This window comes from Moschus berezovskii, chromosome 3, assembly GCF_049115385.1.
Source record: "Moschus berezovskii isolate FMDL1 chromosome 3, NW_MosBer_1.0, whole genome shotgun sequence".
Lineage (NCBI taxonomy): Eukaryota > Metazoa > Chordata > Mammalia > Artiodactyla > Moschidae > Moschus > Moschus berezovskii.
In genome coordinates, this window is record NC_142462.1 from 124,567,886 (window position 1) to 124,595,190 (window position 27,305).

General features: G+C 42.8%; 1 protein-coding gene across 2 annotated transcripts; it reads right to left on the reverse strand.

Annotated features, from left to right (window-relative positions):
• Window positions 1-903: 903 nt before the first annotated feature.
• XRCC2 (X-ray repair cross complementing 2) lies at window positions 904-27,305 on the reverse strand. Of its 2 annotated transcripts, XM_055421619.2 has the most exons (4): window positions 27,160-27,270; window positions 22,444-22,597; window positions 13,367-13,448; window positions 904-3,543 (listed from the first exon to the last, which is right to left on the reverse strand). In XM_055421619.2, the coding sequence occupies exons 1-4, from the start codon at window positions 27,249-27,251 to the stop codon at window positions 2,822-2,824; spliced, it is 1,050 nt and encodes a 349-aa protein (XP_055277594.2). In that variant the 5' UTR covers window positions 27,252-27,270; the 3' UTR covers window positions 904-2,821. The 2 variants fall into 2 exon arrangements, with proteins under 2 accessions (XP_055277594.2, XP_055277596.2); XM_055421621.2 differs by lacking the exon at window positions 22,444-22,597 and having other exon boundaries at window positions 27,160-27,305.

Genomic DNA, 27,305 nt, shown 5'->3' on the forward strand with positions numbered 1-27,305 from the left:
CAGCATTTGAGAGCTGAAAGCTGAAAGGAAGTGGTAAGGTAAGCAGTATATGGATTTTTATATAGCATTTATCAGATGAATGTCTGAAGCATCTTTCAAACACATTTTTTGAAAACTAGATTCTCACAGTGATCTTCATATGGACTGTTTTACGACCCCCCTTCTCTTTCAAACAAGGAAATGGAATACATACCCTAGGTTCTGTACTCCCTCACCCCTGTTACTCTCCTGCTTCTACCCAGCATCGCGTTATCTGCCATCTGGGACTTGCAATGTGCTGCTTCCTTTGCTTTAAAGTTGATTTTTTTTTTTTAAACAAGTATTCATTTTTCTACAGTGTTCAAGAAATCCCACCGGTATAATTTTTAGTTTAAAAGAATTTTTTATTAACCAGGATTCTTAATTCCTTCCAACATGTCAGATAACAAATCTTTTTAAGATAACTAAGTCTTTGGTCTGACACATTAATATATAATTGATAATTTAAGTTAATAATAAAAGTTCATTATTTTTTAATCATGTTCCTGAAGAACAAGTTATAAATCTGTGAATAACAGCCCATGAAATTAGCACTTCATTTATACAGAGGAGAAATGGAAACTCCTATCATAGTCAAGGCCAGAGTCCTGCTAAGAGTTGCTAAGTTTTTCATAAACGTGTGTAACACACATCCAGAGCTTGATAACGAAGGTAACAAAATTTTCACATCTCAACAGCTAAAAGAAGTCCTCTAAAGTAGAGAAAGAGATTGTCACTCTTATTGATCACACACTTTTATGGGGAAGAAAAATAAGCATATTCCCCCAACATACAAATATTTATAGATTACTTACGTGTAACATTAATTGCATGTGATAAAATACACAAGAATATAAAATGAAAAAGGATGAACTGTGGATAAAATATGGTAATATTTTAAAGTTTATTAATAGCAAAATAACATTTATTGAGGGCACACAGGTTAAGTGGGTGTGGATGACAGTGATGTGATCCACTATAATTTAACTTGATTAACAATTAGAAGGCCATCATTTTAAACTCCATAACATGGCTGAAGAGCAAATACCGCACCTAGAAGGGATGTTAGCCTGATGACTTTTTATTGCCTGCAGACAGTTTGGTTCCCCCTCAACTCACAACAAAAAAAAACCAGTTCCTAGACAAGGATTTTGTTCTTTAGGGAGACAATCCCATGAGGCCACATGAGTGGGGAAGAGAGAGGGAAGGGTGGAAGGTAAGAAACAATGAGATAATGAAGAGATGGTTCCTACAGGGGCACCCTGAGAAATACCTTGGTTCTCACCGAGGCGTGAGGAGAGGGAGGTGCCAACCTACCAAGCGCTGGCCCTCACTGGTAAGGACTGCCCCGCCTGGCCCACACGCCACCAGCGGGTTCTGTCTCCAGAAGGCACCTGCAGAAGTCACTGGGTTTGGGGAACTGCAGGGTCCACAAGGCTGGAGGAGCTGCAGGTACAGACAGCATCTGCTGCACCTGCTATGCCTGCATTATGAAAATGATCTTTAAAGCCCTCACAGAGCAGCTTTGTTAGGTAAGTGAACATACAGTTAGTTTTAACTAAACAGGTTACATTTAAATGAACACACCCTTGAGAACACCCGAGTCCACGGTTCTTTCCACTTTTCCTACAGGATACCTCAAAAATACAAGTGACATAAGGCAATCTGATATACGGGTTGAATGAATGATAGGGTCAATCTGAATATCAAATATTGATATGACTCAATCCTTTCTTAGATTAGAATACATGAATCAAGGTTCTAAATTTTTCTTGCTCCTTCACTGCAGGCTACCTCGTGTGCCCCTGGAGGCGCATGCACCCCTTTCTGGCCATTACTGGACCAAGGGATATAAAGCCTTGTCCAGCTCTGAGCTGGCAACATTTCATTTCAGGGTATGTCTAACCTATTCTAAATGGTAAGAAAACACAAGTAACATGCAGTTATACTATAGTTTTAGCATTTGCCTCTTACTTAACAGACAAAGGCAGGAGGAGAAAGGGGTGACAGGACCATGTCACCCATGATAGCTGGATGCCATCATGGACTCGATGGACACAAGTCTGAGCAAACTCTGGGAGATGGTGAAGGACAGGGAAGCCTGGCGTGCTACATTCCATGGGGTCACAAACAATTGAACATGACTGAACAACAACAAACAATAACAAGTTACTTAACAAGAAAGATGAAAATTTCAACCTTCACAGAATTTTCTGAATGGGTATCTCATTTCCCCACGATTTAACAATTATACAGAAACCCAACCACAATGCAGCTGCGTCCTGGGATTCGGTATAACAGATCAGAGTGCTCTGACTTCCCATAGTCTTGGGTGTGAACGGCAGATTGGGTAGGCTCCTTGCTTTCATCCCCTTTACAGAAATAACAGCTCCACAGAAACATTTTCCAAGTTCACAGCTTCTTAAAGGAGTTACATATGAAAAATCAGAAAGGCATTTCAACTTTCCTAAACAAGTATTTAACTGCGTTCCAGAAATGTGACACAAAGTTAGAAAACTGCATTTTATTTGGACTGAAATGTGTATCTTATTTATTTAGTTTTAAAACAACTTAATATGCAGCAGCAGCAATATAGTTTAACTGTTATTATTATCACTCTCAATAATCTTCAACAACCCAGGAACATAACAGTCTAAGGTTCCAGTTTAAGAAATCCATTCTGTATAGAAACGTGGTTATGTTAGATTCCCTTAGAGTTTAAAATTTTAGAATCAAATCATTTTAGCCTATTAAACACTTTTTAAAACTTGCATAACATCTGACAAGACTGGTATGATACACATCAACAAAACTCAACACCACTTTCTCCAATAGTAAAACAGTGCTTTTTTAAATTGTTACTTTTTAAATGACGTGAAACTAAAGAAAACTGGTTGCCGGTTTTAGGATCATTTTGTTTAGAGAAGAGTATCCTATGCTTTACGGCCTGCTGCCACGCCTTACAGAGATAGGGTCTGTAGTCTACATCCACGTCACTCAGGCGATTAAAGGCACAGGAAGGCCCTTCCTCCAGGTTTGAGGCTTTCTGCATTATACTTTGTGTTGTTGCAAAGAGAACCAACCGATACTCGTTTACAAGCTTCTCTAAGAGCTGAGAACACTTCCTCAGAGTAGACTCCTGTAAGTTAACACTTTCTCCTCCGTTGACGCGGTCTATCCAATAAAAAGCTGACAGGCTATCCAAGATCAAAAGGCAGACGGAGGGATGACTACAGAGCATGGTTTCTAGCGAGCACAGGGTGAGGAGTAACTGGGTGCTACTACTACAGTACACCAGAAACAATCGCCCAAGGCAGAGTTTTACTGTTTCTTCAGAGCTTTGGGATAGTCTATGCTCAAGGACTGTAACAAGCCGGAGCATGTCGAAGTGGTAATCTGTATCAATAAACACAACTTCTACTTCCAGTCCACCTTCCGATTTTGGAAGTATACATCGTGCTGTTAAATGATACAGCATTTCTGTTTTTCCTGTTCCTTCTGGACCATGAAATTCAAGAATATCACCTGTGTAAAATTTAAAAATGTCAAACAAAATGCAGCAGCACAATAATGACAGTATACAAAATGAAGTCTGCAAAAAATGTTTTTTATAGACATTTTATAAAGACATTTTTATAAAGACATATTAAACGTCTTTTTATAAAGACATTTATGGAAAATTTTCTCTTTTGAAAGAAAATCTAAACCCATTTGCCCAAAGGAATTTGTATATGCAAATACAAATAAAGAAATTAAACGTAAATCATTACATTTCACCTCTGAAAAAGGTGTTGGCTGTTAATTAGCACCAAGAAAAATTGACAAACAAAATGAGGTGGTTGAAACGGGCCTATGGGCATCTCCTGGAGATGGGTCCTCATACATTCACAAGTGCTCTTACAGCACTGCAAATAAAGTGCCTTAGATCAAGCATCTTTTAAAAAGAATACTGACTACTGGTACACAACATTTCTGGTCGTTAATTACCCAATATCGGGTTTCTCCTTTTTCTTTGAGTGTAAAACCCCACTTTGGGGGGAAAAGCAATATGCCCAGCGTAAAGGCGATTTTCCCAGTCTTCCTTGCAAAGAGAGGCCACCAGGTACCACAGCTGTAGCCACAGGTGGATGTCTGCTGGGGTTTCCCAGCTGTGCTGTCCTGACACAGGCACCACTTCTGCTCTGTTGCTCCCTTCTCGGAGGTGACAGCCATCTGGAAACAGCGAGGACGACAGGTACACACTGCAGAGGGAAGGCCCCAAGGAGGATGGAGCAGGAAGACTGGAGGTGCCCAGGACGTGGATGACAATACAGAACCCTGCACGCCAGCCGTGCACAGCCTGCCTCCACACCAACATGAAGAATGTAAGTCAGGAGGCTGGGCTCCTGTTATGTGCAGCTGAAACACTCCCTAACAAGGGCTTCCCAAAGTGGCTGGCATTCTGGGTGGAACGGCTCTTGACCACGCAGCTTCACACACACAGGCAGTAGGGCCCACAGCCCTCAGGCCCTGAGTTCCAACTGCATCCCCGGGGGAAACACCCTGCAGGTTTCCACACCACCTTTAGTTGCTCTGTGAGGCATGAATACCGCTCGACACTGTTTCGCTGAAATGACACCTGCACTGTAAGTTATTTTCCGAGCATTATAAGTCAGGGTCAACTACTCTGAAAACTCAAATCTCTTTCTTGGCAGGTTCGATAACTCGTTTATTGAGGACAGCACAAATAAAACACCTGGGGAAACTGTCCTACCGCCAGACTTTCAAAATCCAGTCAAAACAGGGGCTTTCCAATTCTTGTTTATTTGCTATTCACTTTATGGCTGAACTGTATAACTGGAAACACCATGTTAAAAAGGCAGTTTCTTAGGTTCTGAAACAACTACAAGGTCTGTCTGAGTGTCCAGTTACTTTATTTCCTGTTATTACTAACAAACCGTTGTATGTTGGAACACTCACAAATAATCTGTAAGAAATCTAGCAATCTGCTACCATACCATATTTAAGTAGTATAAAACTTCAGCCAATTTTCACTATAATCTTATATACAATTTGCAATTCAAATTTTTAATTAAAAAGATTCCCCCCACCCCCATTCCCAAGATTTCAGCCTCAGGGAGTAAAATTATCTTCACATTAACAATTGTTCATGGATGCTCTTATAGTGACTAAAATTATACTCAGTTACATTCAACCCAGAAGTTCAGGTTACTCCCTCCTACCATATAGGTAAGGAAGAACTAAGTGGAAATCCTCCCCATGCCCCCAGATAAAACTCTTTTATTGCCCTATATTAAAGAAAGAGAATAAACTACATCACTAGATGAAGGAACATTAACCTTGAGCCAATACTGATAGGGAAGGAAAGCTGAAAACACAGCTTAGCAAGGTTAACGGGAAAGTGGCTGTGACGACGCAGTGGACCACGCAGAGGCACGGTGGGGAGATAAACAAGCAGACCACACACATGCACCTCTTTCTCCTAGGAAGTCAGCCCACGAGGCTGAGCAGCAGCCATCAACGCTTCCACAGGGCTTTCCAACTGAAAAAGGGAATCCTAATAACACTCAGAGGTAGGAAAAGCAAATTTAATCATCAATCATCATTATATTTACATGCTATGTCATTTCTGACATTTTACTTGATAGATTTCTTGTTCACTGCTTTAAGGTGGGGACTTGAATACTCTATCCTTAGTGCAAAGTATGGTATCTTTTGAATAAATTTCATCAGATTCTTTTCTTCTTAAGGACGTCTTGAAAGAAATCTAAAAAATGAAAATGTAAGTTCTCATTCCATGCAGTAAGTCAATTTTGGAACACAGCATTTTGAAAGGGAGCAGGTGTGGTAGGCAGGCGCAGGTGGGGTGCGGCTTTGGTTAGCAGAGTGGGCAGGTGTGAAGGCCACTGACCAAGGCGTGGAATGAGGGGCCAACACCAGAGATAAGCCAGGGCTGGCTCAGCCCCCGCCAGCTGCCCCTGGGCTGACGCTTCATTTCTGTCAAGTCTTTGGCGTCCTTCATTTACTCAGAAGGTAAGGGGAAACCTAGCAGAGTGACTTAAAAGTTCTCAAAGACAGGCTTGGAAGTGCCATGTAAAGAAAGAAAAGAACAAAACTGAGGAGAGATTTTTAATCCACGTATCACGTAAATATTCTAACAAGAATTTAGCTTTCAAAATGGTATGTTAAGATGTAACTCTAGGTGTCACAAATAAATATATCCTACGGCCACTAGGATTCAAGATTCATGACAGTAGTAAGAGGTTGAAGAGCGCAATTTAGGAATAAGCTACACAGAAACGGCGAACAGGAAACTCTTCAGGGGAGTGGGAGTGGACCTAAGACTACGACAGAGGCCGAAACTCAATCCTCAAGACACATCCACAGTTAGAGAGGTCAGCATGAAGGCAATTAAGACAGAAACTTAACAGAAATAGTACTATTAGTAAATGCAGCAGAAAAGTTCTAAAAATTAAAAAATGGCAGGGGAGAGGTAAGGAACAGATCGCCAAACTGTCCTGGACAGTAAGCTGACAGCAGTAAACGCAGTCTGCAAAAGCACCTTTAACATAAACATCATTTTATGAACCAGACTTTAAAGACAGAGATGCGCATTCTGAACAGCACCACAGGGAGCAGGCACTGTCTTTCGGTAAGAGCAAGGATGGAAATCAGACTGGAGGGAGGCAGGTATACACGAGGAACCAGAAAAATAACCATGGTTTAGGCTCATTTAAACAGTAACACTCCAACAGCAATTTCACGTGGCTGGAGAGTCAAATGCAGATAAGGTAAGAGAAATGTAACATGTTCTGAAGCAACAGAGGAGGGACTCCGCAGGGAGCTAGAAACCCATGATATTGGTGAGAGGGTAACTGTGAGACCTCTCCGGATGTTTTCTGGAGGTCTCAGAACAGAGGGAAAATGAAAACTTTGCTAAGTATCTCCTTGGATAGAGGGGTGGTGCTCACAAACATTTTTCAGTGTAATCCAAAAGAGTAAGGCTTTGAGAGCACTCTCCTGCACGATCTAACGAGGCTTTCTAAACCCATGCGTTAACTGAGGAACAGCCGGTGTGGTGTGAATATGGATTCTTCAGAGCCCTGGTTCAGCTTGAATGAAACTGAGGCAAAGTTTAAGGCTGTCTAAGAGACCATTCAGTTCAGTTCAGTTCAGTCGCTTAGTCGTGTCCGACTCTTTGCGACCCCATGAACCACAGCACGCCAGGCCTCCCTGTCCATCACCAACTCCCGGAGTTCACTCAAACTCATGTCCATCGAGTCGGTGATGCCACCCAGCCATCTCATTCTCGGTCATCCCCGTCTCCTCCCGCCCCCAATCCCTCCCAGCATCAGACTCTTTTCCAGTGAGTCAACTCGTCGCATGAGGTGGCCAAAGTATTGCAGTTTCAGCTTTAGCATCAGTCCTTCCAATGAACACCCAGGACTGATCTCCTTTAGAATGGCCTGGTTGGATCTCCTTGCAGTCCAAGGGACTCTCAAGAGTCTTCTCCAGCACCACAGTTCAAAAGCATCAATTCTTCGGCGATCAGCTTTCTTCACAGTCCAACTCTCACATTCATACGTGACCACAGGAAAAACCATAGCCTTGACTAGACGGACCTTTGTTGGCAAAGTAATGTCTCTGCTTTTTAATATACTATCTAGGCTGGTCATAACTTTCCTTCCAAGGAGTAAGCGTCTTTTAATTTCATGGCTGCAATCAGCATCCGCAGTGATTTTGGAGCCCCCAAAAATAAAGAGACTATTAGGTAGGCAGAAGCACTCTTCCCCTTTTACAGATTAGTAGCAAAGTGTGGGGGGGGGGGCCAAGGGCATTTCTAACAACTGGGTATGTAAATAAAATCTGCCAACTTGGAAATTAAAGATGAATACGGTCATTAACTTCTTGAACTAGATTGTCTACAAATATGTTTGTTTAATGATAACTAAGTTTCATTGATTTTTATAAACATTTACTACCTAATCATAAGATCAAAAATAATGTTCAAACATAATGTTCTACAGGGAGACATGGTCCTTTTAACTGCATCTGAAACACTACCTCATAAGTTTCTGTGAGCTGTGAAGAGAAATCTTGCCCTAGTCCAGTCAAAGTACTGAGTATGACAACTGGTAGTTAAAAAAAAAAAAAAAAACAAACAAAAAACAAAAAAATCACCTCTACAGTTTGACAGTTGACAAGTTAAACTAAATCAGAAAATCTGGATGGTTTGGCCTTGATAGTTACTATCACAAATAGAATGCTGTAAGGGGTTTGGGTAACAGATTGTCAGATTGAGTTTTCGAATCTAAAGAGCCTTCAAAATAAGGAAAAGAGAGAAAAGCCAAAAAATACATCCTCTAGGTACCAACTTAATTGCTTGGTGGCTCAGACAGTAAAGAATCTACCTGCAATGCAGGAGACCTGCGTTTGATTTCTGGGTTGGGAAGATCCCATTGAGGAGGGCATGGCAACCCACTCCAGTATTCTTGCCTGGAGAATCCCATGGGCAGAGGAGCCTGACGGGCTACAGTCCATGGGGTCTCAAAGAGTCGGACACAACTGAGCAACTAAGCACTTTCTTTCCTACCGACCTACTGATCACACAACAAATATGCTGAATTTGCACAGCAATCACTATAGTACTGAAGAGATAATGAGTTTGCATATGGTACTGAATAACTACTATCCAAAAAAAGCATTAAAAATGTTTCACAACAGTATTGGAGAAGCTTGTAACCCCTCAATCTCTTACTGCTTCAAAATGAACTTGCCTGTAACCCTTTAACACTTTTTGTTAAAGTGCTGTTGTTGGTAAATAACCCTTATAATCCTAGTTTTATGTCTGCTGTTGCTCTAAAGAGTATTCATCTAACCAGATATTTTTTTCATCTAACTAGTTTTATAGCTCTAAGATCTATCATAATTTTAAGTAAACTTTTCTGTTAGTAACTGAACATAATGGTGTTTTTTAAAGTTTCTATAAATATAACATTCAAATATATAAGCTGTGCTTCAAATCAATGTTTTAATGTATTTCCGTAAGGTTCAACATAACAATATCCTTTCTGATAGAATAAAAAGATAGTTGAATCTTTTGTCTAATATGTTTGATTAAAATTTGTCATTTATTATTGACAATTTAGAATTTTTTTGACTAACACATATGCTCTATAGGAAATACTAAAAGGAGTCCTTCAGGATGCATGAAAGGATAGCAGTAGACTAACGAAATTCCAAATGAGCAAATATGTGTTTTATATTTGTAATTATTTTTTCATCTCATTTAAGAAACAACTGCATTAAGTAATTTTAATGATTTTAACTAAGCAAAATTTTAAGTGTGAAGGGCATATACTGTATAAATACATAATTTATAACAGCAAGAGGAAGGGGACAGGAATGGAGCTACATGATAACAAAGATTTTTTACAAAAAATATAGAAATTAAGACAGTATGTAACCCAAACTAGACTGTTATAAATTAAGATGTTAATTGTAATCCTGAGGGCGATCATGAGGTAACTAACTCAAAAAAAGGTAAAAACAATGACAAGGAATTAAAATGATACACTAGAAAATATCTATTTGACACAGAGTGAAAGTGTTAGTTGCTCAGTCAGGTCCAACTATTTTTTCTTTACTTTTTTTGTGTCCAACTCTTTGAGAACCCCATGGATGGCAGCCCACCAGGCTCCTCTGTCCATGGAATTCTCCAGGCAAGAATACTGGAGTGGGTTGCCATTCCCTTAGTCAAGTGATCTTCCTGCCCTGGGGATCGAACCCAGGTCTCCCGAACTGCAGGCAGATTCTTTACCATGTGAGCCACCACTGAAGCCCATTTAACACAGAAGAAGACAGTGAAGGATGAACAGAGGAACAAAAAAGATGTAAGACACACACAGAACAGAGAGCAGAACGGCAGCCATAAACCCGATCGTAACTTAATAACAACAAATGGATTACACATTCCAAACAAAAGGCAGAGACTGACAAAATGGAATAAAAAAACATGATCCAACTACCGGTGGTCTACAGCGGGCATACTTTGCATCCCAAGTCACAAGGTTGACAGTAAAAGGACAGAAGAAGGAATACTATGCAAACGTAACTGGAAGAGCCCAGAAGAGGCTAGCCGATCATCAGACAACATATACGTTAAGACAAAAAAACTGTTATTAGAGACAAAGGACCTCTTTTTCATTGTGGTAAAAGACATAACAGAAAATTTACCGTCTTAACCAGGCAGTTCAGTAGTGTTAAGTACATTCACACACCTGTGAAGCAGATCTTCAGAACTTTATCACCTCACAAAACTGAAAATAAGTACCCATTAAACAACAATTCTCTCTTCTCTCCCCAGCCCCTGGAAACCACCATTCCACTTCCTGTTTCTATGGATCTGACTATTTTAGATACCCCATAGAATACAGAGGAATCCGGAAGTATTTTTCTTTTTGTGACCGGCGTATTTCACTAAGCATGTCCTCAAGATTCATCCACGCTGTAGCATGTGTCAGAATTTCTTTCCTTTTGAAGGCTGAATAATCCATTCTATGTAGAGATCACCTTTTCTTTTATCCATTCACCTGTCAATGAGCACTTGGGTTGCTTTCATCTTTGAGCAATTACTGTGAATAGTGCTGCTATGAACACAGGTATGCAAATAAGTACCTATTCAATGCCCTGCTTTCAATTCTTTTCGACTGTATACCCAGAAGTACAATGGTAGTTCTATTTTTTACTTTTTGAGGAACCTTCAGACTGTTTTCCATAATGGCTGCACCATTATGACCCCATTTTTATGATCCCAATAATACTGCACAATGGTACTAATCTGCTCACCACCTCACCAACACTTGTGAGTTTGTTTTGACAGTAGCCATCTTAAACCGTGTGAGATGACAAAGAGAAACATTTTATAATGATTAATAAGTCAACTCACTGATAAGCTATAATAAAGATAATAAACATACATGTGCCCAATACCACACGAAACCAACAAAAACTGACAGACAGGGAGAAACAGACAATTTACTAATAGCTGGAGACTAAAAGACTAAAATATCCAACTTGCAATAATGGACAGAACAACTAGACAGAAGATCAGCAAGGAAAAGAATATTTGAACAACACTAAAAGCCAACTAGAACTAAGAGACATCAATAAAACACTTGGCCCAACTACAGCAGAATACACATTCTTCTCAAGCACACATGGGACACTCTCCAGGATGGACCATATGTTTGGCCAGAAAACACATCTCAATAAATTTAAACAGACTGAAATCACAGAAGTATGTTCTCTGATCAGAAAATAATGAAAACAGAAATCAGTTACAATAATACCAAAAGCCCTAAATCTTTTCGACTTTGGATTAGGCAATGGCTTCTTAGCTTTGATACTAAAGACAAGAGCAGGAAAAACTGGATAAATTGGTGGACTTCATCAAAATTAGTAACTTTGTGCCTCAATGGAGAAAAGAGACTACAAAATAGGAGAAAGTATCTGCAGATCACAGATTTAATAAAGGCCTGTAGCTAGAATAGATAAAGGACTCTTACACCTCAATAATAAAAAGACAGCCCAATTATATGAATAGGCAAAAGATCTGATATTTCCCCAAATTACACACACAAATTGCCAAAAAGCACATGCAGAGATGCTTAACACCATTAGCCATTAGGGAAATGTAAATCGAAACCACAATAAGATATCACTTTATTCTCACTGCTGCTGCTGCTAAGTCACTTCAGTCATGTCTGACTCTTTGCAACCCCATAGACGGCAGCCCACCAGGCTCCCCCGTCCCTGGGATTCTTCAGGCAAGAACACTGGAGTGGGTTGCCATTTCCTTCTCCAATGTGTGAAAGTGAAGTCGCTCAGTAGTGTCCGACTCTTGGCAACCCCATGGACCGCAGCCTACTAGGCTCCTCTGTCATGGGATCTTCTAGGCAAGAGTACTGGAGTGGCTTGCCATTGCCTTCTCCATCATTCTCACTAGGAAGGCTATAATCAAAAAGGCAGACAATAGCTGTTTGCAGGATCTGGGCAAACTGGGACCAGTACACACTTCATTGACAGTGGCAGGTGAAGTGTGGGTTTCCCAGCAGGTGCTTTAGACAATAGCCGGGAAATTTTGCCAAAGATTAAACACAGAGCTACCATACAACCCAGCAGCTCCTCTTGTAGGTATTACCCAAGAAAACTGAAAATATTTTTCCAGAGAAAAACTTGTACACAAGATGATCATAGCAGCGTCATTCTTAACAACAAAAAAATAGAAACAACCCAAATGGCCATCAACTGATGAATGGATACAACAGAACATTAGTCAATAAAAAGGAACAAACTACTTGATGCATACTGCAGTATAATAAATCGTGAAAATATGAAGTAAAGTATACGTCAGTGACAAAAGACCACATACTGGATGGTTCCAATTACATGAAATGTCCAGAAAAGGCACATCATTGAAGCAGAAAGTAGATTAATAGGTGCCTAGAGCTAAGGAATGAGAGAGGAATTGAGGAGTGACTACCAACAGGCATGGGTTTCTTTTGGGGGTGAAGAAAATGTTCTAGAACTGACTGTCCCAATAGATGCATAAGTGCAAACTGTACACGTAAGTGGGTGAATTATATCTCTTTAAAGCTATTTGGAAAAAAAAACAAAACAAAAAAACACCATATCTAAGCACACCACCTTCTTTTTTAAGTTCTCCCTAGTGGAGAAGTGTTAACAGAATAAGCAGGTATCATTTTCCCTATTGTAAAAATATTCACAGAACTACCAAGAACCTAAGGACTTTCCTGTGATCCTCAAACTTGTAAAGAACAAAAAATAAGTAACAAACTCCCACAAATATTGTGCTGGCATAGAAGAGGCTGTTTACACTCAAGACTTACTGAAGATAAACCAGGCTCCATCTCAGCTGGCAGACAACGAAGGCTAAAAAGTGTGCCATCATCATCTCTGCCCCTTTTTAATTTCACGTTTAATCTATGTAGGCTCTCGTTAGAAGTGTGAGTATACATACGAATGTGTGTGTATGGGTGAGTTAGTTGCTCAGTCATATCCAACTCTTTGCAACCCCTTGGTCTATAGCTCGCCAGGCTCCTCTGTCTATGGAATTCTCCCAGACAAGAATACTGGAATGGATTACCTTTCCCTTCTCCAGGGGATCTTACCAACCAAGGGGTCGAACCTGGGTCTCCCACATTGTGGGCAGATTCTTTACCATCTGAGCCACCGGGGAAACATGTATGGATATATGTGGGGGGAAAAGTTGTTTTATAAAACTTAATTTATAACACTGTATTTTGGCTTGAGACTGTGTTTTTACCATGCACAGGTGACTCTTCATCAGCAAACAGATGTGGCTCTATTTCTTTCAAGGAACTTCTACCTTCCAGTCGGGCAAGGAGCTTGCAAAAGGGAGGAAAAAAAGACAGAGAAGGAAAATTTATTATCTAAAAATATAAAATCCAACATACACATACACACACATAATCCTACAAATCAACATTTATACAATTTACCAAAAGTCTGTAAGAAACTTTTCAGCATTTTGAGGATTTGGAGGAAATTATTAAATAGAAAATACAATTTAGAAGAAAAGCTGTGTTCATTTACCCAGAATATATTTTTTATGTACCAAGTACTCTTGGTATAAAATGAGTCCCTGCCTTCAAAGAAGCTGATAGCATAGTTTGGGACACAGAATCAAACTAATTGCAAAGTATTTACATTCCTTACTTGCTATAATTATCTTTCCCACTGTGCCTACCACACTTGTCATACAGGTATCAGCTTTTGTCTGTCCATTATATTGCTAGCTCCTTATCTGGTGGAGGGGATGGGAAGGAAAGGGACAATGGAGAAAAACTTTCCCTGAGAAGCTCCAAACACTTGAATCTGTGAACAGGGCACACAGGCGGGCATACCTGGCAGATTCAACATCAGCCAAGATAAAAAGGTTATAAACAGCAGTGTGTAGGTAAACTGTAAGGAGACCTGAAATGCTAGAGCTTGTGGCACAAAACAGGCAGGACCTAACGAAGTCCTAAAGAACAGAAGTCAGATCACAAAACATCTTGGATGTCACCTTTATGAGTTTGCTTTCTGGCTTGTACATTAGAACACGGGGTTTTCAGAAGCAATGAATAGACTTCCCCGGTTGTCCAGTGGTTAAGAATCCACCTGCCAATGCAGGAGACATGGGTCCAGGAAAATCCCACACGCCATGGAGCAACTAGGCACAGTTACTGAGCCTGCCTGCCTTAAAGCCTGTGCTCTGCAACGAGAGAAGTCTACGCACTACAGTGAAGAGCAGCCCCACTCACCTCAGTCAGAGAAAGTCCGTGCACTGGAACAAAGACCCAGCGCAGCCAAAAATAAATCGTAAGTTTAAGAAAAAAGAAGCAATTTACAACAGTTAAGAGTAGACAGGTGGGACTTCAGAACCTGACCCACCAGATCTCTGGGCTTGAGGTTTCTCATCAGTAAAGGGAAGAAAACAAGCAGTATTTCCTTCACAAGACTGCTAAGGATTCAACGTGTTCCAAGAGAAACTGATGCCTGAACTGGTGGGGTGAGGGACTGGAGGCAGCTCAACCTCAGTTATTGGTGGGCTGACTGTTCACATGACAAAGCCCCATAAAGACTCTGGACACCACAGCTCAGGTGAGCTTCCTTGGCCGGCACACTGTTCTCGCTGTTGCTGGGGAAAGCTAGCACTGTCCACACTCCACCAGGACAGGACAACTGGGAGCCCCCTGTTTGGAATTCTGGGTTTCGTCCCACTGTATCTCTTCCCTGGGCTGATTTCAATGTTTCCTTTGCTGCAGTAAACTATAAGCGTGACTAAGCTTCCAGTGTATTCCGTAAGTCCTTCCAGCAAATCACGAAACCTGAAGGTAGCCTTGGGAGCCCCCAAACATGCAATTCCTATCTGAACGAGTGAGGGGGTGAGGACCTGGAACTCTGCAGATGGAGTCTTGGGGACTCCTCCCAGCTTCACACACAAAGAAAGCACTTCTGCTGCAAACCGAAACGCAGTGGGTTTTCTCTAGAAAAGCACTTGTCTGATTATCTGAGATGGATACTTTTCCACAAAACACTTTTATTTGAAGAATGACTGACAGACAAATTATGATTACACAAACTTCGGTATCTGGCAGACATTTTATTGAAAATGAAGAAAGTGAGCCTATCACTTTAAGGAAAAGTAACTGACAGTATTTGTTGTCAACGATAAAATGTGAATTTTGGAAAACTTGTATTTATTACTGTGAGCTTGACAGAATCCCAATACTTCAGGTACTGGTAAAATCACTGGTGATTTTAACAAATGTGATTTTGGGGGGCTAATTATTTAACAAGTGTAAATACTTGGAAGATCTATATAACTCAGTGAACCACATTTCCAAATAACCAATCACTGGGTAAAATTCACTCCCAGACAGTTTAAAGTTACGATAAATCAATGGGTTGTAACATATGAAAAGCTTACTGACATAACTTCATATTCTACAATGCAATTAACTTCACTACTTGTCAAGTTTTAGTATAGTGTCAAGGAAGAATATCCACAATTATCCAAAAATACTCCTCCCTTTTCCAACTCTCTAAGAGCCAAGATGATCTTCACAAACTTTAACCAGAACAATATATAGTATTAGGTTAGATACAGAAGGAGAGATAAATACCCAGTTAACTTCACTCCTCACTACATTTTTTGTTTAGGAAAACATAGCTATTTTTCATAATAATCCTTACACAAATAGGAAATATTAACAACACATAGAAGCCACCTGATAGGATGAAGTATCTTCCAAACCCAAGTAGAAAATACCCTAAAAATCTGGCATAAACCTGACCATTACATAAATTTAAGTGAATGATGTCCAGATTTGAGGAGCTGAAAGAAGCAAGGTGTAATCAACCTAGAGCTTCAGATGGGCAAAAAGTAAGTTAAGCCAGGGTACAAGGAATCCAAGTAAGCTCTGCTTGACAGGATAGTTTAATTCCTTTAGGGAAGATGACCACGTCAGGCAAACAGAGTTTGGTGATGGCAGCTATTAAGATAATTAAACTATTTCTCTTGATTCTCTAAGCAACCTTTCTGAGCCCAAATTTCCTAATTGGGAAAGAGTACATGGAGGACACAATCTTCATCTATTTGGCACTTGCGCTAAAATTGTAAATGAACAGTTTTGGCATTTGGTTTGTAAATCAGTATCTGCCAGGTTTTATCATAACAATACCTATCAAAAAACAACTACTATTTGCACTTGCTGTGGTATCAGTGGTACATAACTCATATACACTATCTCTTTTAATTGATACAGTAAGTCTATTTGTTATCATTCTGCTTTTCAGATGAGAAAATGAGTCAGGATTTCACCCAGACCTCTGGCTCCCAAAGCCTGGAGTTCTTCTCTTGCGCTGCTATTGCTGCTGCTGCTAAGTCGCTTCAGTCGTGTCCGACTCTGTGCGACCCCACAGACGCAACCCACCAGGCTCCCCCGTCCCTGGGATTCTCCAGGCAAGAACACTGGAGTGGGTTGCCATTTCCTTCTCCAATGTGTGAAAGTGAAAAGTGAAAGTGAAGTCGCTCAGTCTTGTCCGACTAGTAGCGACCCCATGGACTGCAGCCTACCAGGCTCCTCCGTCCATGGGACCCTCCAGGCAAGAGCACTGGAGTGGGTTGCCACTGCCTTCTCCAGCGCTACAAAGCCTCAGTCTGTATCACTGGGTCAGACAAGAACATGCGCACAGGGACACAGTTCTGGACTTCCTCAGCTGAAGGTCAAACCAATAAGGTCCTGTCTAAACAATTACCTGCTCTCTCTCAACCATCTCTCCCAACACACCCTAACATCACAAGGATCCTCAAATGTTTTCTTTCAACAGCAGAATCAACACTGGAGCAACACTACAAAGAGGGTAATACTTAATTACACAAATACCCAGTGGTAAATATTCCAGTTGAGTATTTCTAGTAAATATTCCAGTGAATAAGTTGCTGGTCATGTACACCCAGGGCGGATTCATGTCAACGTATGGCAAAACCAACCAATATAACATTGTAAAATAATTAGCCTCCAATAAAAATTAAAATTAAAAAAAAAAGTTGCTGGGCATACATAGATACAACAGACACAGTTCCTATCCTCAAAGAATTGAATGGGGCAGAGTCAAAGGTTAAAGAATTCAAGAAAGTATTGTAGATGCTGTAACAGAAATGACATGGGGCTCTGTGAAGGCATTGAAAAGGGACAGTGGATTCTCATCTGTGTGAGAGGCTACTTTAATTTTGAAAGAGATTCAGCATATAGTTCTTTCAGACACATACAAAATGTTCATTGATCGAGAAATGTCCTTTCCCTAAACTCTCAAATTCTCTAAGGCCCAGACTATTGAATGAATAAAAACTCTATACATTCTTGAGGGCCACCTCCTTCCAGGAAGCTATTCCTATATTTCAGAACACATTACCAGTCTCCCTCATCTGGATGTAAGAGCTTAAAGGAGAGGGCTCTATCTTGGCTCATCACCCATTCCAAAATGCTTTACATCTGGCACAAACTTAGTAGCTGCTTGTTATGGAGGTAAACGGGGCACAGGTAGGTAGAACTGGGCAAAGGCTGGAGTAAAAGGATCCTTAAACTATACAAATTTTCCTATGTTTGGACAATCTATGCAAAGTTCTACAAAAGTCCATAAGTATTCTTAGTTATCGCTAAAGTTATTAACAGTTATTAACAAGAGTCTGAGTCTGTTTTATAGGCGACCATATTTCTTCAAGGTATATGCTTATTAAGTAGAATACGTATCGTAAAGATCCTTTAAAGCATCATTTTTACAGAGAAGCTTACACTACAGCAGGAAGGGGAGCTTAAAGATCAAATTACCAGAAATAAATGATATTAAGGCAAACATGAATATGTAATTGTCATTTGGATAAAGGCTCATTTCCCCTGACCTTTTGTGATGAAATCTGTTTGCAGATGGACCCAGCAGCAAGGTTTCAAACCAGTTAAGTGTGAAAGTCCATCTACAGTCTAAACCAAATATTCACCCCCTGCCCTATAGCAGGCTTGGACTTTCATCTACAAACTGAATACAATTCTCAGTAGTTTTACTGCATATACAATATATAGAGGAAATTCACTCCAGGCACATATGTGTAACTATAGTAACACACAGCGGGTTTCCCAGGTGGCTCAGAGACGAAGAAGCCATCAGTCAATGCAGGGGACGCAGGTTTGAGCCCTGGGTCAGGAAGATCCCCTGGAGAAGAAATGGCAACCCACTCCAGTATTCTTGCCTGGGAAATCCCATGGACTGGTGGGCTATAGTTCACGTGACTGCAAAGAGTCAGACAGACACGACTTAGTGACTAAACAACATATAACATAATGAGACGAGCTGGAACATGTAGGAAGGCAAGGAAATAGCATCTCTTTTAACATGTATGTGATCAATGCAAAATCTGGCCCTTATCATGGAGTCACTTAAATCAGAGGACTAATTCTTTTCATTTATGAAATCAGGCTCTTCTGCTACTTAGGAAATTCAACCGCCCTTCAGGGCAAAGTACTAGGCCTGGCTCTTCAATAAAGCTTTCGTCTAAATTACATGGAAAAGGCAGCTGTTACTCAGACACTAAATAGTACAATTCCATTGTTTCTAGTATATTCCCTGAGAGCTGCTGCTGCTGCTGCTAAGTTGCTTCAGTCGTGTCCGACTCTGTGCGACCCCATAGATGGCAGCCCACCAGGCTCCCCCGTCCCTGGGATTCTCCAGACAAGAACACTGGAGTGGGTTGCCATTTCTTTCTCCAATGCATGAAAGTTAAAAGTGAAAGTGAAGTCGCTCAGTCATGTCCGACCCTCAGTGACCCCATGGACAGAAGCCTTCCAGCCTCCTCCATCCGTGGGATTATCCAGGCTTTCACTAGTATGTTTTAAAAAGCAATCATCCTATAAGAAAAATATATTAAAAGTCAGGCAAAAATTACTATACATACCTGCTGCTGCTGCTGCTAAGTCGCTTCAGTCGTGTCCAACTGTGCGACCCCACAGACGGAAGCCCACCAGGCTCCCCCGTCCCTGGGATTCTCCAGGCAAGAACGCTGGAGTGGGGTGCCATTGCCTTCTCCGTATATGTACCTAAGCAGTACTCTTGCCTGGAAAATCCCATGGATGGGGCAGACTGGTAGGCTGCAGTCCATGGGGTCGCTACGAGTCAGACACGAATGAGTGACTTCACTTTCACACATTGGAGAAGGAAATGGCAACCCACTCCAGTGTTCTTGCCTGGAGAATCCCAGGGACGGGGGAGCCTGGTGGGCTGCCGTCTATGGGGTCGCACAGAGTCAGACACGACTGAAGTGACTTAGCAGCAGCAGTAGCAGTAGCATTAATTTCTAGCACAATAAAGACTAAATTTTAATTTATGACATTCCACAAATTAGTAACTTCATTAAATATACAGTTAAGATTTCACTAGGAAGTTATTATCAGACTGCTTCCAAATTTCACTTAGAAAAATCAACTATATACAAGACCTCAGAAAGAGACAACAAAGCACAGACTCAAAACTGCAGAGGCTTAACACTGTAGGAACACTCCCTCTCCTGGCCTCCAGCCCCCGTTTGTGAGGGACTCTGCTGGAGAAACATTTGAGGTGTATTCTCCTATCCTTTTGTTCTTTCTTCACCAGGGAAGGAGGGATTTTCCTAATGGATTGTTTTAGACACGCACTGATCAGCCTGTTCCCGGGTCCTGACAGCTTGTCTGCAGGAAGTGTACCTTCTGCCTTTCTAGTCTAGGAGGGTTGCTTAGAAATGAGCATTTGGCAACACAAAGTCTGACAGTAACCTTGAGAAAAGCACTCTTAGTGGAAGATGGAGACAGAAACCAGATGTTGTTGTTTAGTAGCTAAGCCATGTCCAACTCTTTGAGACTCCATGGACTGCAGCTCACCAGGCACCTCTGTCCATGGGATTTCCCAGGCAAAAATACTGGAGTGGGTTGCCATTTCCTTCTCCAGGGGATCTTCCTAACCCAAGGACCGAACCTGTGTCTCCAGCATCACACAGGTATTCTTTACTGAGTTACTGGGGAAGACCTACTGAGCGCCTGCAGTGGGCTAAATACTGTTCTAAACATTGAGACTTAAAGGAGTAAACTCAACAGAGAACATCTGCAATCATGATTCTTAAATGGCAAGGGTGGGAGGTGGGAAGACACCACATAAGCAAGGTAAGATGTCACGTGTGCTAAGTGTTCAGAGGAAGAAACAGGGTAAATGGAATAGATTAGTAGCAGGAAGGGCACTTCCCTGGTGGCTCAGTGGTTAGGAATCTGCTTGCCAATGCAGGGGACATGGGTTCAACCCTCAGCCTGAGAAGATCCCACATGCTGCGGGAAGCCTGTGAGCCACAACTACTGAGCCTGTACTCCAGGGCTGGTGAGCCGCAACCACTGAGGCCTGCACACTCTAGGGCCCACGTTCAGCAACAGGAGAAACCACTGCCGCGACTGACAGACAGCCCCCACTCGCCCCAACTAGAGAAAGCCTGCACAACGCCTCGAAGACCCGGTGTAGCCACACACAAAAATAAAGCTGAGAAACAAAGAGCAGGAGGGACCTCCTCCTCCAAGTTGGCTTGTGAACAGAAACGATGCAAGTGTGGAAGTGAACCGTGTTTCCTTCTGAGGAAGAAGTATCTAGGCAGACTCAACAGGAACTGCAAAGGCTCTGAGGCTGAGGCAGATCTGGTACATTCAAGGAAGAGCAAGAACAGTGTGTCTGAAGAAGAGTGAGGGAGAGTGGGCGAGGAGATCACAGAGACAGGAGGGGGGCTGAGGTTGTGGAGGGGCTGAAGGACAAATCACACAGTTTGCAAATCACGTGAGAAACAGGATTCCAGGTTCTACTACAAATGACACAGGAACCTCTGAAAGCTCTGGGCAGTAGAGTCTGCTTGTTTTGAATGGAGCATCGTGAATACTACGTGGAAAATACATTCGAGGAAGTGTGAACAGGGTGAAGCAGAGACCAGTTAGGAGGTTACTGCAGTCAAGCAGGTGACGGTTACTAGGAAGAGGAATGGCTGCAGGAAAGGTAGTGAAATGCGGTCCAATTTATGATAACACATTGAAAGTACAGAAGACAGAATGCTCTAATGAATGTGGGCTGATATGAGCGGAAAAAGTGGATTCAACAATGACTTCAAGGTTTTTGGCTTGAGCAAAAGGTAGAAAAAAATTCACCATTTAACAAGATAGGGAAGGCAGAGAAGGGAGCTGGCTGGAGCTGGATGTACATGTGTGGTGGTACACCAAGGCTTCAGTTTGAGGCAAGGCTTCTCCTATTTTCTCTGGATCCGGGAGTCAATCATGATGAACATGTTAAGTGTGGGAGGCCTTTTAGACATCCATGTGGGTATCAAGAAGGTATTAGAACATGTGTGGCTTGAATTCAGGCATGAGGTTGGATTTGATAACAGATATTTTGCATAGACAAAGTGAATTAGCTACGAAAGCACAGGTGGATTCAGAGTCCACTTGAAGTTGACGGTTATAAGTTTAAAATGAAATCAGTCAGCCTGGTTGTGATTTTCTCCAGCAATAGCCAGCTGAGTGGGTAGACAGTAAACAGTAGGAAGCAGACAGCTAGGTTTAACCATAGTCAGGAAAGTAGTTCAGTTCAGTCCTGTCTGTTTGTGATCCCATGAACTGCAGCACGCCAGGCTTCCCTGTCCTTCACCAACTCCTGCAGCTTGCTCAAACGCACGTCCATCAAGTCAGTGATGCCATCCAACCATCTCATCCTCTGTCATCCCCTTCTCCTCCCACCCTCAATCTTTCCCAGCATCAGGGTCTTTTCCAATGAATCAGCTCTTTGCATTAGGTGGTCAAAGTATTGGAGCTTCAGCTTCAGCATCAGTCCTTCCAATGAACACCCAGGACTGATCTCCTTTAGGATGGACTGGTTCGATCTCCGTACAGTCCAAGGGACTCTCGAGTCCTTCTTCAACACCACAGTTCAAAAGCATCAAATTCTTTGCTCAGCGTTCTTTATAGTCCAACTCTCACATCCATACATGACTACTGGAAAAACCATAGCCTTGACTAGACAGACCTTTGTTGGCAAAGTAAAGTCTCTGCCTTTGTAGGTTAGGATGTAAAAAGACAAGGAAGTTGCAAGTACTCACAGTGCAGTAATGGTAATGATGGAGCACTGATTCTGTTCTGGGTAAGAAGGAATGAAAAGAGAGAGAAGGGGATAGATGTTGTTCTATCACTGCAAGACTAAATGTTATTATTTAACAAACACTACTTGTCTTATGTGATATTTGCCTCTTGTGGCTCCACGCAGGTCCACAACCCAGGCTTCAAAGCTCACCGAAGTGGCCCTCCTATGCGTCGCGCATGGCGGGGGCGTGTTTGGCACACCAGGCCTCTTGTGCCTCTTTGACTGCCAGCAATAGCCACGTATGGGCCCGACGCTCCAGTGCCATTCATTTTCAGGGCTAGTTGATTCGGCAGGTGAGTTGAACCTTTTATAAGAAAAGAAAACCAGGGGATTTCCAGGTGGACCAATGGTTATTATTCTGCACTGTGACTGCCAAGGGCACAGGTCAATCCCTGGTTACAGAACTAAGATCCCGTGTGCAGCACAGTGCAGCCCCAAAATAAAGAAAACCAGGCATTACTATTAATAAATACTTACCAAATGTGTACTGTGCAGGGAATATTGTGCTTAGTGGAAGGATATGTAGATGAAAGATATGTAGACATATAAGGACTCACCTTCTAGAAGTACAGCTGAAAGGGAACTGAGAAATCATCATCTATCACCCTCACTTTACAAAGCTAGAAGCCAAGGTTTAATACATGTGCTCAGTCGTGTCCCACCCTTTGCAGCCCCATGGACTGTAGCCCGCCAGGTTCCTCTGTCCATGGAATTTTCCAGGCAAGAATACTGGAACGAGTTGCCATTTCCTCCTCCATGTGATCTTCCTGACCCGGGGATCGAACCCCCATTCTTAGGTCTCCTGAGTTGGTAGGCAGATTCTTTATCACTAGCGCCACCTGGGAAGCCCCAAGGTTTAATAACTTATACAAAATCTCTCAGCTTGCTGCCGGCAGAGCCAAGACTAGAATCATGATCCAGCACTCTCCATCTCAGCCTCCAAAAGACATTAGGAAATTTCTGGCAGGGAATTCCCTACTGGTCTAGTGGTTCGTGTTCTTCACTTTCACTGTGGTGGCCTAGGTTCAATACCTGGTTGGAAAACTGTCCCACATGCTGAGCAGAGCAGCCAAAATACCAAAAAAAAAAAAAAAAAGGAGAATTTCTGGGAAATTTCACAAAAATCCACCTTGTATGCATGCTAATTGCTTCAGTCATGTTTAACTTTTTGCGACCCTATGGACTGTAGCCCTACAGACTCCTCTGTCCACGGGATTCTCCAGGCAAGGATACTGGAGTGGGTTGCCATTTCCTCCTTCAGAGGATCTTCTCCACCCACTCACTGGCAGGCGGCTTCTTTACCACTAGCACCACCCTTGGGACATGATAATTGGGGTAGAGAAGTTTCCAACTTTTCACTTTGTACTACTGGAATTTTCTGCCATAAGCATGTACTACTTTAATAATAAATACAATAGAAACTATCACAATAAAATTAGAGAGAAAAAAGAGTATGTTGTGCATGTCAACCAACACTGGACAGCGAATTTATCCACTGGTTACTTTTACCCTTAGTGAATACTGGCATTTTTGAGAAAACTCAAAGTACATCACTACTTAACAACTATGTGTAAATGTAGCCACTTGGTGGGTGATACCAAAATACTGCCAAAAATATTTTCTAATGTTCAGAGGAATATAAAAGTAAAAATACCATTGCTACTGTTTAAAGGTAAGGTAAAGAACAGATTCTCTACTGTAAATTGCATTCCAAGGTGTGTCTAATCAAGGGCTCACTATGTAAGTTTTCCACTTGCTCTCTCACCTACCAGAAGTTGCATCCCTGGAATCTGCTTAAAAAAAAAAAAAATCTTTGTAACGTTTGTGTTTTTTTTAAGAAGACCCTGTATGAAATGTCTTTCACCTCCTAGTCACAAGAGGTGGGGAAAGTTAGCTATTTTGCAATGTGGCTATTCTTGTGAATTAAAAATTTAAAGTAGCTTATTTCAGTTTCTTGGGATAGTCTGTGACCTCAGATATCTTCCTCAACACAATGACTCCAAGTAGAAGTTTGTGTAGTAGACTAATGTACAAAGAAAACAAACAGAAACCAAATAAATTAAGCAATGGCCACAGGGTGCCCAGCACTTAAGAAAAAGAGGCTTGTTTAGTTGGTTTTGTTGACAAAAAGGAAAAAGAATAAAGAAGCATCCTACCCACCCCCGCCCACACTGTACTCCAAAGTAATTCTAGTAAGGCAATCTTGCTGAGGATCGCCAGACGGCTTGCGGCAGGCAGACGATACGATGAATTTTTGTTCAGTGATTTGACTGTGTTGGGTTCTCAGTTTTTAGATGCTAGCCTTGTTCTGACTGCAAAAGTCATCTGAGTTTAACCTGGGGTTCAAATTATCATTTCAATCAGTAAGCTTGTAACTGTAGCAGTTCTTACAGGGAGCAAGCAGTGCCTCTACTCTTAAGGAGCAAGGGGTGGCAAACTATGGCCGGCAGGCCAAATCTTCATGTTTAAAAAACAAAAGGTTGGGACTTCCCTGGTTGGTTAGTGATAAAAAAATCTGCCTGCCAATGCAGGAGACGTGGGTTCCAGCCCTGGTCCAGCAGGACCCCACAGGCGTGGAGCAACTAAGCCTGTGCTCCAGAGCCTGGGGAACACAACTACAAAGCCCACTTGCCACAGTTACCTAAGTCTGCTGTGCCGCAAAGGCCGTGCTCCCGACAAGAGAGCCCTCCACACCACAACCAGAGAGTAGCCCCCGCTTGCCACAGTTACCTAAGTCTGCTGTGCCGCAGAGGCCGTGCTCCCGACAAGAGAACCCTCCACACCACAACCAGAGAGTAGCCCCCACTTGCCACAACTACAGAAAGCTGGTACAGCAATGAAGACCTAGCACCAAAGATAAGATTCCCCCAAAAGAACAAAAGGTTTACTGGAACAGAGTCACACTCATTTGTTTACACGTCTCTGGCTGCCTTCACGTTAAACAGCAGAGTTGAGTAGTACTGACAGACGGAATGGCCCGCAAAGCCTAAATACAGACTATCTGGGCCTCCGCAGAAAGCTTGCTCGTCAGATTAGGGCCAACCTTGATAGTATATTAAAAAGCAGAGACATTACTTTGCCAACCAAGGTCCGTCTAGTCAAGGCTATGGTTTTTCCTGTGGTCATGTATGGATGTGAGAGTTGGACTGTGAAGAAAGCTGATCGCCGAAGAACTGATGCTTTTGAACTGTGATGTTGGAGAAGACTCTTGAGAGTCCCTTAGACTGCAAGGAGATCCAACCAGTCCATTCTAAAGGAGATCAGTCCTGGGTGTTCATTGGAAGGACTGATGCTAAAGCTAAAACTCCAATACTTTGGCCACCTCATGCGACGAGTTGACTCACTGGAAAAGGCTCTGATGCTGGGAAAGGTTGGGGGCAGGAGGAGAAGGGGACGACAGAGAATGAGATGGCTGGATGGCATCACCGACTCTATGGACATGAGTTTGAGTGAACTCCGGGAGTTGGTGATGGCAGGGAGGCCCGGCGTGCTGTGATTCATGGGGTCGCGGAAAGTCGGACACGACTGAGCAACTGAACTGAACCCCTCCTCCTTCCTCTGTATAAAAAGAACCCCCATAACCTGCCACTGCCTACTTCTCAGGGCTGATTTCCCAATACTGTGTCCCCACTAGCTTTGTTTGGATTCAACTACAAAGAACTACTTGCACTTCCCCTAAATCAGCGAGCATAAATGTGAAAGTTGCTCAGTCGTGTCCAACTCTTTGTGACCCCATGGAATTCTCTAGACCACAATACTGGAGTGGGTAGACTTTCCCTTCTCCAGGGGATTGTCCGAACCCAGGGATCGAACCCAGGGTCTCCTGCAATGCAGGCGGGTTCTTTACCAACTGAGCTATCAGTTCAGTTCAGTTCAGTCCCTTAGTCGTGTCCGACCCTTTTCGACCCCATGAATCACAGCATGCCAGGCCTCCCTGTCCATCACCAACTCCCGGAGTTCACTCAAACTCATCTCCACAGAGTCGGTGATGCCATCCAGCCATCTCATTCTCTGTCGTCCCCGTCTCCTCCCGCCCCCAACCTTTCCCAGCATCAGAGTCTTTTCCAGTGAGTCAACTCGTCGCATAAGGTGGTCAAAGTACTGGAGTTTCAGCTTTAGCATCAGTCCTTCCAATGAAGGGAAGCCCAAAGGCAGAACCCACAAACTTCCAACTCCCTGCCCCATGTCACCCCTTCCTTGCCAAAGCACCATCAAAAGGTCCCTGAAACTTCAGCTGTAGCCTCCTCCTCCCAGTTAAATCTTCTAGGTTGCCCAAGGTCCTGTAATTTGCGGTCGGCCCCTTCCAGTTCTGCCATAGCAGAAGCTGTTTCCTGCTTCTGACTCTAGTTCTTAGACCCGCGGCTGACACATACTAAGTGTCTTGCTGGTTCAATTCCTGAATAAACCCTTGCAGGCCTCACACTGCTTGTGAGGCTTGGATACTTAGGCTGGAAATATATATATTTATGTAATAGCGAGGGCACGACGCCATAAGCGAAGACGTACAGAATCGAAGGTGAAGGTGGCGCCAGCTGCTCAGACACCCCTGTTTTAGAAAAATCTATGAACGCTCAGCCGGGCGACACCCTGCTTTTCTTCGCCTCTCCTGCACACCGTGTCTGAGTGCCGTGCACGGGTTTGGCCCATACCGCTAGACTAGACAGCTCACATTTTACACCCGGCCGTGTACGCAGCGAGCCCTCTGAGGGCGCCAGGTCTCCGGGGGGCGCAAGTTTGGGGGACGCGGCAGCAGGGTCGCCGGCGTCCGAGCCCCGAGCGCCTCCTCCTTCTGCTGAGGGCCGGGCCTCCCGCGCCCGCCCGAGGCCCTGTTCTCGTCTCCCTGGCTCTCACCCCGGCGCCTCTCACCTCCGTCCCGGATTCAGCCCTATGGAAGTCACTACACATCTCCCCGGAGGCTCGGCGCACCAGTCGCTCAACCTTCCCGCCTGCAGCGCCATTTACCGCCCGGCGTCTTCCCGTCAGCCAGTCAGAGACGCTGACCCGTTGACCCC

Bases quoted from the DNA above. Each gene is read 5' to 3' on its own strand.
- XRCC2 (XM_055421619.2), bottom strand. From the start codon at position 27,251: ATGGCGCTGCAGGCGGGAAGGTTGAGCGACTGGTGCGCCGAGCCTCCG. The intron at 13,449-22,443 runs GTGAGCTTTGAA...CCCTTTTGCAAG, and splicing joins CGCATAGGAGGGCCACTTCG to CTCCTTGCCCGACTGGAAGG. The intron at 3,544-13,366 runs GTAAAAACACAG...AATTTTACACAG, and splicing joins TGAAGAGTCACCTGTGCATG to GTGATATTCTTGAATTTCAT.